Source organism: Nesoenas mayeri (genome assembly GCF_963082525.1).
Source record: "Nesoenas mayeri genome assembly, chromosome: W".
Classification (NCBI taxonomy): domain Eukaryota; kingdom Metazoa; phylum Chordata; class Aves; order Columbiformes; family Columbidae; genus Nesoenas; species Nesoenas mayeri.
In genome coordinates this window covers 5227607-5241563 of record NC_137553.1, presented here as the reverse complement: position 1 = coordinate 5241563, position 13957 = coordinate 5227607, and the positions used below count along the sequence as shown (strand labels likewise).

Sequence of the window (13957 nt, the reverse complement as noted above, 5' to 3'; positions counted from 1 at the left end):
TATAAAGACAAGGAAAACAAAAACCTCACCAAAAAAAATGTAACACAAATGCAAAGTGAAGGAAAGTGAACTAGATTTAGTATTTCATCAGAAATAATTATGAACAGACAATGTTGAGGGGAGCAAGGTGGGCCACAAAGACAAAGGAAGAGACTCTTGAAACAATTTGATTTACAATGCAGTGAATATGCAACACTTGAAGCTATGCTCCTTCCACTGAAATAAAATTAGTGGATCATTTGGGTGGCCAACTCACATAAAAGTGACTTAATGTGGAAAATAAAACAGAAAACTTAAAAAAAAAACCCCACAGTCTATAAGGGGATACTATTTAATTATATAAAAGGCAGGTAATAAAATACATTTCTCTCTTTCTAATCAGGCAGTGAGGCATAAACTGTTGGGACATACCGCTCGGGGCCACTGCTGTCTGGGACTGAAACACTTGCATTGTACTGCATTGGTCATTGGCGTTCGTGGATGTTGGCATTGGGCATGGGTATTCAATCAGAAGTTGTCAAGTATTGTACCCGTTTGGCAACGAGCACATTTTTGGGCATAGCCAACCAGGGTTTTCACATGGGCGTTCAGGGGCGGATGGGCCAACGTCATGGTGGGCAACGCAGGGACAAGTCGATCCAGTACATGGATAACGGAGATATATGGCCAAAAAAACAAGGAGAGGGAAAAGGGGGAAAAGCAATACATTTTAATTTAAAACAAACTATACTCATTACTCTCAGTTAACGAAGCAAGCTTAAGTCGTTCTGAAGACTAACACAAACCATTGTTGATGTAGCAATCCATTAACAGTATGGATCTTACTGAGTTAGTTTATCTGACTAAACTATTTTTTACTTTTAACATAATGTTTCAGTAGCAGGCTGGCTCATGAATGTAGACACAAAAACTGTTGAGATAAATATTACTGAAATCTTGGGCAAGTTGGGAAAGTTACTATTCCAGACCAATTAAATTATCTAGATTTAATTGATGTATTTATTTACTTAAAACAAACAAACACACTAGCTGCCAAACTTAGCGAGTGTATGTATGATTCCTGACCATTTCAGCTTAATCCTCAATTCTAGTTGCTGTAGTTTGTGAACTTAGATGGAACAGATTCTGTAAAGATATATTAGCAAATATTGCGTTGAACGCAGTCTTGCTTGAAAAATTCCTGAATTATAGTTAATGCTAAGTACAGGAGTGTAAACAAATGGAATTTAAAAAGCACTGCCAAGTTTTATAAATACATAACATTTATGTTGAACGCGTCTAATCACAAGAGTCAATCCACTAGAAAATAAGTAAATAAGTCGTGACCATTTAAAAATGCTTCTAAGTAAGAGAATAAAGTGTTTCTTTACTGTTCTATACCCATATTCAAATAATGTAACCTCAACATTAATATTTTTGTACTTTATGTCCACGCTGTTACAGTAAGAACAGATGGAGCATTATGGTGGGTGGCTAAAGAATTCCTCTATCACTGGGTTAAGCCAGCCACCTGCAACAATTTTTAATAGCACTATAATCAATTCACACATATGGGAAATAGTACAGTTAAGGGTTTTACGCTTTACCATTATTTCTAATTAAAGATGTTAACTCATTTGAAGTGTCTAATTTAGAGGAACCCTGTTTGAAAGTAAAGAGGTTTAATATAAACCTCTCCTCCCACATAACTCAAGCTGGGTTTTAATTACAACACAAACTGAAAAACTAAAGTTACCTCCTCTGAGAATCATTATAAATGGCTTATAATCAGATTATTGTCATCTAGATTTGAATTTCTCAATTTCTAGAAATGTATGCAATCAAGTTTTTTATGTAGTGTTCTGAAAGAACTGGCGTTAAATTAATTCAAACTCATCTATACTCACATCCGTACGAAGTGCCTTAATATTTTTGCCACCTTTTCCAATCACTGCTCCAGCATTCTGGAAAATAGTTTTGAGAAGTTATGTTATACTAATACAGCATAGACTACATTTTTTAACTGAAGACTGAAAACAATGTATCTATTTCTGCATTACCTTGTGGGATGCATTTAGGGGTGTGGTGGGGCTTGTTTTGCTTTTGAAGGTTCAAATGAAATCTAAATATCAACTGACATGGGTTTACCATGGGGGGAAAAAAAAGTCAAAGCAGCTATTACCACTGAACTTCGGAAAGAGATAAAAATACTCAATAATATTATTTCCATTTCACATTTAAGTTCCTAGGCAATTCTGCTCATGTTAAAGTCATCCCATAGTTAGAGTATGACTGAAAAAATACCTTATGGAATTCCATTGTTATGTAGGTCAAGTATTTTCCTGATTTATATTATCACTTTTTAAAATATGTTTGCAAATTTCACTTTCACACTCCAAACATTTGATAATTTCAAATGCTACTCTTGGTTTAAACCTACGTAACTCAATTGACCACTCAGGCAGGTATAGGCTAAAGAACGTAAAGCAAATATAAACAATTGTTAATCTCCAGTTGCTAAAATCAACAGGAATAGACTCAGATATTCAAGAGGGACAATCATAAAACTACATTTTTACCAGGCTATATCAAGAACTACCTGCAAAATTATTGCTTTTATTATGCAGTTCATACATAATGCTTACAGCACCACAAATATTTTGCAGCATTCCATGTAACTTGACTATTCATCAGAAATGCCATACAGAGGTAACATTCCTCTGCCCCAACAGAAAAGACTGAGTTACTTCAGACAGCACAAACACCTGTAACGACTGGAAACACTAAAGGAGATTCATAAATAGCATATTTCCTTCTGTTGATACATACAGATTTATTAAATCTGGGAAAATTACTAAAACCCTGAGGAAGACCTCATCTTTTCTCTCATGTTTAATTTACAATCATAAGCTGATCATTCTCTAAACTGCTTGCTTTCTTAAGACTAATACACAGTCATTCTCATGGAAACAATTATGTTCCACTCAAATATAAGAAAAGTGGTTTATAATTTCTATTGCTTTATTTTTTCAATTAGTACTTTTATGTAAAATCAGAAGTCCCATAATCATTAAAGACCCATCCTTAAAAAAATTTACTGAATACCACTGCAATACACTTCTACTATCACTCACATAAACTTATAAATGACCCTAATAAGTTCTTTTATTTCAAATAAAGCACATGTTCTTTCTAAACATAAACCACAACATATACTTTGTCACTACTATCTTAAGCACTGGTATAAGCAGGAACATAGCGATACTGAAAAGCCATACTTTGCTTTGAAGCAAAATGCGTAATTCAACCATCTCATCTGTATTCCGAGATCTTTTGAAGGCCTGTTCTTCTTCCATATCTTCTGCAGGACGTTTGCCTGTAGACAGGTCCATAGGAAGGAAAACACAAACATATATTTAACTTTCAAAGTAACGATAAAATTGTATATCAAGCTTATGCACTGTATTTGTAATGAAGCATTCCCTATAAGCCAAATGCTAGCTTCTGACATCTACCCTGAGTATCTATAGCACAGAAATAGGTTTTTAATTCATCATCCTACATATCAATTATTGAAGACTCATTTCAAATCCATGAACTATAGTTGAAAACTTTGTGAAAAGATTACAACATGTTGTTTAAAGCAGTGCTATGTCACCTACTTAGTATTTCTTTTACAATTGGGAAACCTTGAAGTCCAAAAGATCAAAAGTATCTTGTCCAATACTGAAATACTGGTGAAACAATCGGAAAGCAGTATTTCAAATAGCTTTGAAAAACTGGCATGAATCAACTCAATGCTAATGCCCTAACTCTTCTTCAGTAATTATGTCCAAAAAGTTTTGCTCATCTAATATTTAGAAATATTTCACATATATATGCATTCCTTTAAAGTAACAACTGCAATAAATACAGTAACAGATATGCCTGACAGTAGTTTTACATGATCACACCACCCAGACAAGTACTGAGAGTTCAGCTATCAAATATTTTCAAATCCTTAGTTATTAATTTTAGTTACTTATGCCATGTCTAAAATACTCCTAAAGAAAAATTACATGTTTGTGATACAAAACCCACATAAAACGATACAGGACACTTAAAAAAAATTAAGATTAAATGCAAAAATACTGGCAACACAAACACTTGATACAGTTAAAACATTCCAAAATAGTTAGAAACACTGTGACTTAAAAAGCTTATTTCCCCCTCAAATAAAACAGTCCTTTAATAAAAATTACCATTTGTCTCTGTGTTGGTAAAGGTCTCCTCCTGTTGTTCAGTCTCCATTACCTGTTGCAGAATTAAAAAAGCTAGTACATCTATTTTGTGGGGAAAAAAAAAAACAAAAAAACAAACCACAACACACAAAAAAACCCTACAAAGAAATGCCTAAGTATACATCATACTAAATGGGAAAACAAAGATGCCTGCTTTTATAACTTACCGGTTTTATATATATTTGCAGAGCAAAACTCAAGTGTTCTAGGAGGGATCAAAACAGAACAGCCTACTGCTTCAGAAGCCTATGAAAACTGTAAGTGAATAGTCTGATCTATGCTGATCTGATTCTTGCTACAACTAAAAACGTGGGTTTGACCCAAGTTTTTACTGTAAAGCTTTTCTTTATAAGAAAACATAACAAAGCCAAATTAGGAGAAAAAAAATAATCGAGGCTATAAACTTACAGATAAACAATTACAGTCTGATTCTAGATAGACTTGCTCATTTTTCAAGCGTTTGCTAGTTTTAAGCAATCACATTTACCGATGATTTTCAGATAAAAAAGAACAATTATCCAGTTCCTATTTTTAGCTTGTTATTTAATACATATCTTGAATTTAGACTAAAAAGTTGTTATTATAATCATCAGCATTAATTTTATAAGTTCTCTATCAACTTACTAGCAGACATTTTATCTTGCTTTCCATTTAATACAACAGATGAACAAAAGAAATTACACGCAAGCCACACCAGAAAAAATCTGTTAAATATACTACACTGTAGTTATGTATAACCTTTGCATACATGCACAAATAATCTCAAAAGCAGCTGAATTTGACTTTGTGAATCAGGTACCTCTTTCAAGATCTATTTTTTGTTAAAACCATGTGAAAATACTTGTCAAACACATTAGAAGTCCAGGGAGAACAACTTTGCACCTCATTCTCTTAAAAAATTCATTTTTAATTTGTAAATTACTCTGTGCAGGCTAACAACAAGCACTGCCGGTAAGCAAGCACTTCTTTTACAGTCGCTGCTGAGACTGCCTTCTCAGCACATGCTAGTATTCCCAGGCCCCTAATTTGAGTTAATAGAAAAAAAGCACGGTTTAAGAATTAGCCAAGTTTTAAACAGACATTGCCAGAACGCAGGGAAAGGGGGGTGGGGAAAGGCGGGAAGAGAAATTTCACCAGATTCAAATAGCTAGCCCTTCCAGACCCTCTTCTATTCCAGACCCTATTCTATTTACAACACAAAAATTCTAGAGCTGTGGAGAAACAAAGTGTAATATAGCGTTCGTGACAAGATGTTCTCAGTTACTATGCTCTGTTGTGTAAATCGAATTTGTGGGATTAAATTGACTAATGCAGTGTTTTTTTAAAAATCGAAAGGATAAAGCGGCCACGGACACTAGCAGAGGGCTGGGAGATGCCGGCGCGTCTCTACTCCACTTCCTCCAGGACGAATGGCCTTTCCCGCCCGGACACCACAGCCCACGCGCAAGCCGTACCACGGTCTGCTCGGGCTGACGTTCACATTTATCTCTCTCACAGCTTCCACAGCCAGCCAGTCCATCCGCCACCGCAAAGCGGTCGGAAGCCCAGCTCACTCCGTAAGCGGGGGGGGGGGGGAAGGGGAGAGAGAAAGAGAGCGCGAGAGCTGTTACGTAACCCCCGACCAAGACCCACCTCCACGGTGGCAGAGACAAGCAGAAATGGCGGCCGCTGTAATAGCACCTACCCACTGCTAGGCGGAGCCGGGAGCTAAAAAACTACCACCACGCGGTCACAAGATTTCCCCCACTCTTCCCAGGGAGACACAAAGGAGGCACTCGGCAGCCCCTACCCGAGCTTAAGCAGGGCCAACAAAGCGCAACGGCCCCGCCACAAGAACTCCGCCATCGCCGCGATCGTTCTTAAAAGTAGGCCCTGCTGCAGACCGCTCCCCAATCGGTTTGGTACGGCCGCTTCCGCATAGGCCGCAGCCGAGAGTGCCCTCCCTCCTCTTCCTTTCTGCCCGCCATAATTCCCCAAAACTCGCCCTATCTATACACACTTATCCAGGATAGGCGCAAGAAAGCGGCGGCGGCTGCCGCTCCCCCAGCCTTAGTGCGCACCCGCTAGTGCAGCCAGTCTTCCCTAGATCACCACTCCGGGAGTCGCACCGGTTGAGCCGCCGTGCCCGCACTAAGGTCGCCGAGGCACGACGACTGCCGGCAGAGACACAGATCATCTTTTTCGCCCTTCCCTTAGAACAGATAGAGCCCCTTGGGCCCACAGGTTGCGCCAAGCCACCCCACATTAGCTAAGGAGGAGTCTCTCCCGGCCCCCTCCTCCACGCAGCAGTACCCGGACCTACTCAATTCCGCCGCCCCGACAGCGAGGAAGAGCCCTGTCCCTGCGGGAGCCCATTAAAATCGTAGGGCCCGGCAGCGACTCAGGCCTCCCGCGTTACTGTATCACACAGCAACATCAAGAGGGGCGCGATTAACAGCTCCACTTTCATAAGGCCGGCTTAGCCTACGCCTATCCCCCCTCCCCCAGCACGAGCGCAACACCTCCTCCTCACCTTTATCAGCTACGCGCGCAAGCCGCGCTTACCTACACCCACGACGTACGAGAAAGTAAAGCAGATCCCACCACTAACACACATCCACCAGCACCGCCAGGCGACTCCTTTCCTCCCCCACGTGGGGACCCACAGAAGCCCCGTTGGGTAAGGCAGCTGCCCGTCAGGGTAGGGATGGCCTCTTGTTCGCCCCGCCCTCCGTGTAAAATACAGCGAGACAAGCCGGTGTCACGAGAAGAACGCGATCCACCCTGCATCGTTGTAGTGTGCCTAGATAGTTTGTTTTACCTGCCTGACAGAAGTTACGAGCAGACTGGCAACAACAGCGGAGACAATATAAGGCGGTAAAGGAGGGCGGCCTAGTTTTTTTCGGGGGGAAAAAATGGCGTCTACGAAAACTCCGCCGTGTGCTTGTCCTCTAGCACCGGAGGGGGCGGGGAAGAGTTCTTGCGATGCTTAAAGGCGCGCGTGGCTCCATCCTTTCTATTGGCTGTTGGGTTGCGCGGAGTTTTGGGGGGCTGTGCACAGAGAGCAGATGTATTCTCTTTTTCCTTCCCACCTGCAGCTTGGGAGGTGGGCTGCCCTGCTGGTTCTGCCCGCTCGTTAGGCACCACCCCTACCCTGGTTAAGTGCGGGGTAGCTTGGCTAAGGGTGGGGTGCGGGGAAGTGGTTTAGAGTCAGCTTGTTTGAGGAGTAGGGAGGTATGTGTCTTATCTCCTATTTGACTGTGTGGTCAGGCGGGCTATCTCACCTCAGCGTCCATGGCTGCAGCTCACTGCAGCTCGTTGGTGCCAGCAGGGATGTGGGGTGGTAGTTGGCTCACTGCCCCGGGGGCCTGGGCACCGGGTAGCAGCGCCAAGCGCGTGACAGGCTGCCTAAGGACTGCACGGCTGAGATGAGAAAGTTATCGGAAATGGCGTGACATACTGATCGTTACCTTACAAGAGGCCCATGGGATTAGACACGTTGATGAGTGAACAAATGGGCTATTTCCCTTAAGCAACTGTACAGTTAAGTGGGGGAGTTTTGGAGAGAACTTTAAGGCAGGGTATTTTTTTTCTTAGCTGCAGGTTATAATGTCAGAAGACAAGCCTTGTGTTTCTTAACGATTCTTACAGTAATTTTTCTTTGGTATAATTCTGTAGGGAGATTGAGCTCCTTGGTCACTCCACCCTTAAGGGGATAAACAGGATCCAATACAGTTATACAACTTAAACATGCATAGCTACTTCTAAAACTAACAAGAAGTTAGAGCTTATTAGCTACCTATATTCTTGAGTCAATGACCACCAAAACTTGGTACTATTGCAGCCAAACCCCGGTGAACTGGGTCTCTAGATAACATTGATGTTTCAGGCTAGCCTTCTGTTGTCAGTTCCAAAGCTTTCATTGTGTTAAAGTGTAAAAATTGCTCCTGTGGTACAAATACTTGCAGATCCCAACTTGTTTGTATTATAAATGGGGCTTCTCACTTGTGTTCTTAACAGTGCTAATGAGATGGGAGAATAACTTCTTGGGTCAATTTTTAAAGTAGATCGGGTGTGAACAGCAGCACTGATAGGAATAAAACAAACAAAAAACAGTTGGAAGAGAACCTTTCTTCTTCTAATTATTATATGTTCTCTTTCCATCTGCAGCAAAAGGATTTCAGGTGTATACTTCCAATTAAATCAACATGAAAAGATAAAGCCACCAAGAAGGGTTGCTTGTAGAAGTCTCAGTACTTTCCTGATACTGTGATGAATAAACTGTATAAACTGTTTATGCTGGTTGAAGGTTACTTGTTTAATTATTGGAACTGCATGTTTACTTTTAGCATCAGTGGAAGTGTTTTAAAATGTAATCGCTTCTACATTGTCACACTTAGAATTGCTGAACTTTGAATTGAGAGCAAATTTCTATACAGTGCAAGTGAGAGGCATCATAACTTTAGGTATTGTCAGAAGAATAAAAACATCTTTCTGGGTTTTGTTCTAGAGAACTCACTTTTTTTTTCTTTTAACTTAAAAGAAAATGTCTGCATCTAACATTGCAGCAAGAATGGAAACTTGGCTTTCATCTATGTAGCATGTTGAAATTCCTTTGATACAGCTGGAAGCCTGTATTAATTTTATCTGTGAAAAAAATAGCAGTAGTAACTTAAGCCAAGCTAAGATTAACAGACAGATATTTGAGCAATGGATTCTTACCAGATCTAAGAGATTTGGAATATCCCTTTTTGCCTGATTGCATTTTAGATGCTCCCAAAAGAGAGTTGTCTGGCTTCTACTCCATACAGATTGATTCACTGGTTTATGTTAGTCAAACTAGCATGTTCACAGTTGCAGAAGCTCAGAGGAAAAAATACTGTAAATGAAGAAGTAGCAGCCAACACTTGAGCATCACAAGAATCCTGGGAAGCAAAGTGTACTCAAATGCTGATACTGCAACTAATTGATGGGATAGATCAAATTCAGGGCATGGAATATCAACCAGTCCCTGTTCTCCATAGTAATCTTCCTCCTGGAACAAAAAGCACTGTACAAGGGAATCTTGCATGTTGTCTTGGAGTCCTTCTTAAACCAGAAAATGTTAAATTCTTGGTGAACTGGATGAGGTGGAGATTCTTATAGTGGAATATACTCAGGAAAAAGTCCTTGCTAGATTAATTGGGGAAGATGAGAACCTTAACCCTGTTGGACAAACTGATCATGAACAAATTGTTCCAAGGCCTGTAGATGAATTAGGGCAAATTCTAGGCCCTTCAAATGAAGATCTTTTAGCTAGTCTTGATGAAAATAATTCATTTGTTTTAAATAATGTAACACCTTTAGAAAGCAGATACTGCAGTAGAAGTGACAATTTCAGTACAGCCTCAGGTTTGCTAACTGCACATGATGAAAATGTTTTGTAATAAGAATTTGGAAATCCTTTGCCTCATTCAGATGAACAAATTTCACCTCCTGTGTAACAATGAAGGATTTTTTAAATTACTTTTCTTTGGAAGATTGCTTTCTTCTGGAAGAAGAGATCCAAAGAGAGATAGAAGTGCTGTCAGTCGTCATGAAGAGAAACATAGATTTAATTACTGAGAGGCTTCTACATACATCCAGAAGTTCATGTGATTCATCTTTGAATGGCACTTATGAAAAATATATGAGAGAAGCCTGTAAAAGCTACCAGCAAGCAAAAGACTTCTGAAAGAACAATATCTGCTGGAGATGAAAATAGTACAAGTAACTTTTCACAGCATAATACTGTACATCAGACTTAGAGTTCTGCAGATTTCTCTTTGGAAAATACTACCAAAGAAAGGTGGAATGATATAGACCTAGTTGAGAGTGGACATAAATTCCAACACACTTCTGACAGCAAGCTGCTAACAATGAACCAGTATGTTTTTTGAAAATTGATTCAAAAGCAGATCAGCCAGAGAACAATATGCAATCCTTTCCTTGTAGAGCAGTAGAGGCATGTGATCTTGATTTAGTTTTTCCACCTTTCACCGATATTTCTGTTCTCCTTGCAAAAAAGCCAATTCTGAAAGTTAGATGTCTGATGGTTCAACTTATCTCAAAGTAGATTTTGCTGATGATATTCTAACAAGTTTGATTGGGTTTTCAGTGCCTGAAATAAATATGTGGAAAAATATCCCATTTCACATCCAAAGCTTAAGGATGGTTTAGAGTCTGTTTGATGACTACAGAATTTAATCCTTTTTTTTTTTTTTTTTTTTTTCAGTCTAAAGGCACTGTATTAATTCTGCAGGATGTGGATGCAAAGCATCTAGAACAATTGAAGAATTGTTTGAATAAATAATGTGTACAAACTTGTAGATTATATATTAGAAAATGTTTAAGTCAAGATTTCCTCTGAAGGACTGTTGAAAATTAAATTTTTTAATTAAGTGGTATGTTTTCTCTCTCAGGAACAATAGTGGAAAAGTGAGAGATGTCTTAGCAGGCAGGGCTTTACCTGTTTGTTTCTTATGGTAATAATATCAAATTAAACTTTTGATTTTTTTTTATTTTTTTTTTTTTTTTGGCTTGATTTAAAATATTCATGTATCACTTTCATAGAATCATAGCAGGTTGGAAGGGACCACAAGGATCATCTAGTCCAACCTTCCTAAAATCCAGAAAAACTCCATCCCCCTCCTTTCCTTCATCCACTAGGTGGGTGACCTTATTGTAGAAGGAAATGAAATTAGTTAGACAGGACTTTCCATTTGTGAACCTGTATTGACTGTGCCTGATGATTGTATTGTCCTTTAAATGTCTTTCAGTAGCACCCAGTATGACCTTCTCCATAATTTTTCTGGGTACTGAGGTTAGACTAACAGGTCTGTAGTTTCCTGGATCTTCCTTCATGCCTTTCTTGTAAATCAGACTAACACTGGTGAGCTTCCAGCAGGGACCTCCCCAGATGCTCAACACCTTTGTTGGGGGTCCTGCTGTAACATCCACTAGCTCCTTCAGTACTCTGGGGTGAATCTCATCAGGCCCCATGGACTTTTGAATACATCTGATACAGCTGGTCCCTTACAATTTCAGTGAGACAAATAAAAAGTCACTGTTCCCGCAGTCATGGTCCTCCAACTCAGAAGAATGGACAGCCCAAGATCTATTAGTATTATTAAAGACTTATTGTTAAATGTATTCACTCTCAAATTGTAAAATAAGGCAGTGGCTAGACCAAAGATGTGGTAGGATTCCAAATAAACTAGGCTGGCCAAACCAGCTTGAGAATTAGCCTGATCCTTCCAGATACCAATTCGGCCACAGTGATACATGTGTTTATAACCCAGCAACTTCTTTCTTGTTGAATGAAGGTAGCATCCTAAGGAAGTAACAGCTAGTTGTCATAATATCATCTTAAAGTACCGTTTAGGAATATGAAAGGATAAATTATTTCCTAAAAGGTGTGCTGTATTGGTACAGTCAAGGTCATATCAGAAGGAGACTTTTCACAGAAGTTGAGTATGGAGCACTATTAGATATAACATTAAATATAGCATTTAGGACAAAATATAAAACCCTATTTCTTAACATCTTTTGTGTGGAAATTTTTATTGTACCCCTTGAGGTGAATTAAAACCACATTTATGCTTAAATATAAAGGACAAAATTAATGAACACTGCGTTGGGCGGAGTCCTACTGCCATAAGCGGTTCTACGAGGAGTCTGCGAACATGTATCACAAGCTGATTCTTTATATACACTTGCACCAGCACCGATCCCATGAGCAGTTGCATGAGGCATCTCAGCCCGGCCTTGGGTCCATCCCCAGGCCCAGCTCTGCTGCCCATAGGTGGCCCCTGAACACTTGCATTCCAGGATGGCTGCAAGACACTGCTATGGCTGTTTCTTATCTCATCACCAAGGGAAACTTCACTCCCTTACAGGGAGTCATTATGTCTCTGGCATTCCTGCTTCCAGCCAGTTCAACCCCTTCTGCAGTTCTTGCCCTCTATGTTAGATCATTCCTCTGTCACAAATTACCACTGCTGAGCAGTTACAATTTGAATTTCCCCTTCACTTGCTATAATAATCTCAAGCATTTCTGTTTAGAATAAAATCTTAATAACTCAAAGCTATTCTTTGTAGGTAGAGTGTTTTACAGTACAGTGTTTTTGAGTTTTCTGGTGTCAAGCAAATTTAAATGTATTTACCTGGGAGGGAAGAGCAAAAAGGACTTAAAAGTAAATACTACTTCTAATTTCTAATCCAATTCTATTCATTATTGTCCTAGAAGGAAAAGAGTGCTAGGAATAATGACAGCAAACTGAAGATTAAGGGCAGCCTGCCATTGCAACTCTTTTTAATCCAACATAAGAGGCAGAAATTTTCTACAACTCTGCTTCTCATATAAATATATGTGTGTCCTTGTGGAATTTTTTCCTGTTCACATAGTGTTATCTAATGGGGCAAATTGCAATGTGTTCCTGTTAGAATCTGACCTGTTTCTGCTTTTTAGACTTCTCTTATGGCTGAACAAACCCAGTTCTTTCATCCTCTCAACAGAGTGGCATATGCTCCAGCCTCATGATCACCTTGGCAGCCTGGACCTGCTCCACTATGTCAATGGCTTTCTTGTAGTAGAGAGCCCAAAATGGGACACACTACTCCACATGAAGTCTCACAAATGCTGAATACAGAAGGATCACTTTCCTGGACCTGCCTAATACTTTCTAATAGAGCCTGGTATGTGGTTGGTCACCTTCACTGCAAGAGCACACTCCTGACTCACGTTCAACTTATCCACCAGGGCACACAGGTTTTATTCTGTAAAGTTGCCTTCTAACTAGTCTGCCCCCAGCCCACATTGTTGCATGGGGTTATTTGTGCCCAGATGAAGAAATTTGCATTTGCCTTTGCTGAACTTAATGAGGTTTCTATCAGACTATTTCTCCAGCCTGCTGAGGTCCTTGCTATCTAGTATATTTACTATTTTCTCTTCTCCCCCTCGCCCCCAGTTTGGTAGCTTCTCCCTTGCTTTACCCTTATCCACACAGTCAGTAATCTCTTCATAGAAAGTAATCAGATTGGTCAGGCATGACTTGTCTTTGGTAAACCCATACTGGCTGTTCTGTCCAGTCACCACCTTCTCCTTCGTGTGCCTGGATAGGGCTTCAAGGAGGATTTGGTCTAAACTTTGCAGGGACTGAAGTCAGGCTGCACAGTCTGTAGTTCCCTGGATCCTCTTCCTTGTCCTCCTTGAAGACTGGTGTGACATTTGCTTTTTTCCAGTCATCAGTCATCACCTCCCCCATCACCTCCCCAACGGTTATGACCTTTCCAATATGAGAGCGTCCCTGCAATGACATCAAGCCAGCTCCCTCAGCACCCTCAGCTGCATCCTGTGGGACTACAGTGGGTCCATGGATTCCCTGATGGAGGGCATGGGAACAGAAATTAGCCTTGAAGATATTAAGGCCTATCTGTGAGAAAGATGGGAGTAAAGGAGTATCTGGAGATGTTAAGGATGTACCTGTGAGAGAGAAGGGAGTAGAAGAGTAACACTGATGATAGCAAAAATAGCCAATGAGATGTTACTGCTGTAACTTGTAATCAATAGTGAAGAGACACAGGAATTGGTAAAACTGTGTAAAAATGCACTTGTGGCAATAAATGGCATCTACTACTTTCATCCTGGAAGAACTTGGTCCATGTAGTTTGTCCGTCTCAACCGCGACATCTGGTGACCC

General features: G+C 40.1%; 1 protein-coding gene, 1 long non-coding RNA gene and 1 pseudogene across 13 annotated transcripts in view; 2 read left to right on the top strand and 1 right to left on the bottom strand.

Moving 5' to 3' along the window:
- The window catches only part of LOC308051367 (heterogeneous nuclear ribonucleoprotein K-like), a 22812-nt gene extending 15639 nt beyond the window's left edge, over window positions 1-7173 (bottom strand). For 2 of the 11 annotated variants that reach the window (XM_080361751.1, XM_080361753.1), the window contains exons 1-5: window positions 6772-6905; window positions 4222-4272; window positions 3258-3368; window positions 1887-1943; window positions 412-455 (exon numbers count right to left, since the gene is read on the bottom strand). In XM_080361751.1, the coding sequence (XP_080217877.1) occupies window positions 412-455; window positions 1887-1943; window positions 3258-3368; window positions 4222-4269 (260 nt within the window). In that variant the 5' untranslated portion in view covers window positions 4270-4272; window positions 6772-6905. Of the gene's footprint in view, window positions 1-411; window positions 456-1886; window positions 1944-3257; window positions 3369-4220; window positions 4273-5612; window positions 5653-5713; window positions 5776-6771; window positions 6914-7059 lie in introns of those variants that run through there. The other 9 variants (XM_080361761.1, XM_080361756.1, XM_080361752.1 and 6 more) reach the window with 9 other exon arrangements.
- On the top strand, window positions 6993-13957 carry LOC308051369. Its single transcript, XR_013923468.1, has 3 exons — window positions 6993-7115; window positions 12774-12953; window positions 13909-13957. It is a non-coding gene; the product is annotated as an uncharacterized lncRNA (long non-coding RNA).
- LOC308051371 (recQ-mediated genome instability protein 1-like) lies at window positions 8785-9951 on the top strand (annotated as a pseudogene). Its single transcript has one exon. The product of its transcript is annotated as a recQ-mediated genome instability protein 1-like (transcript).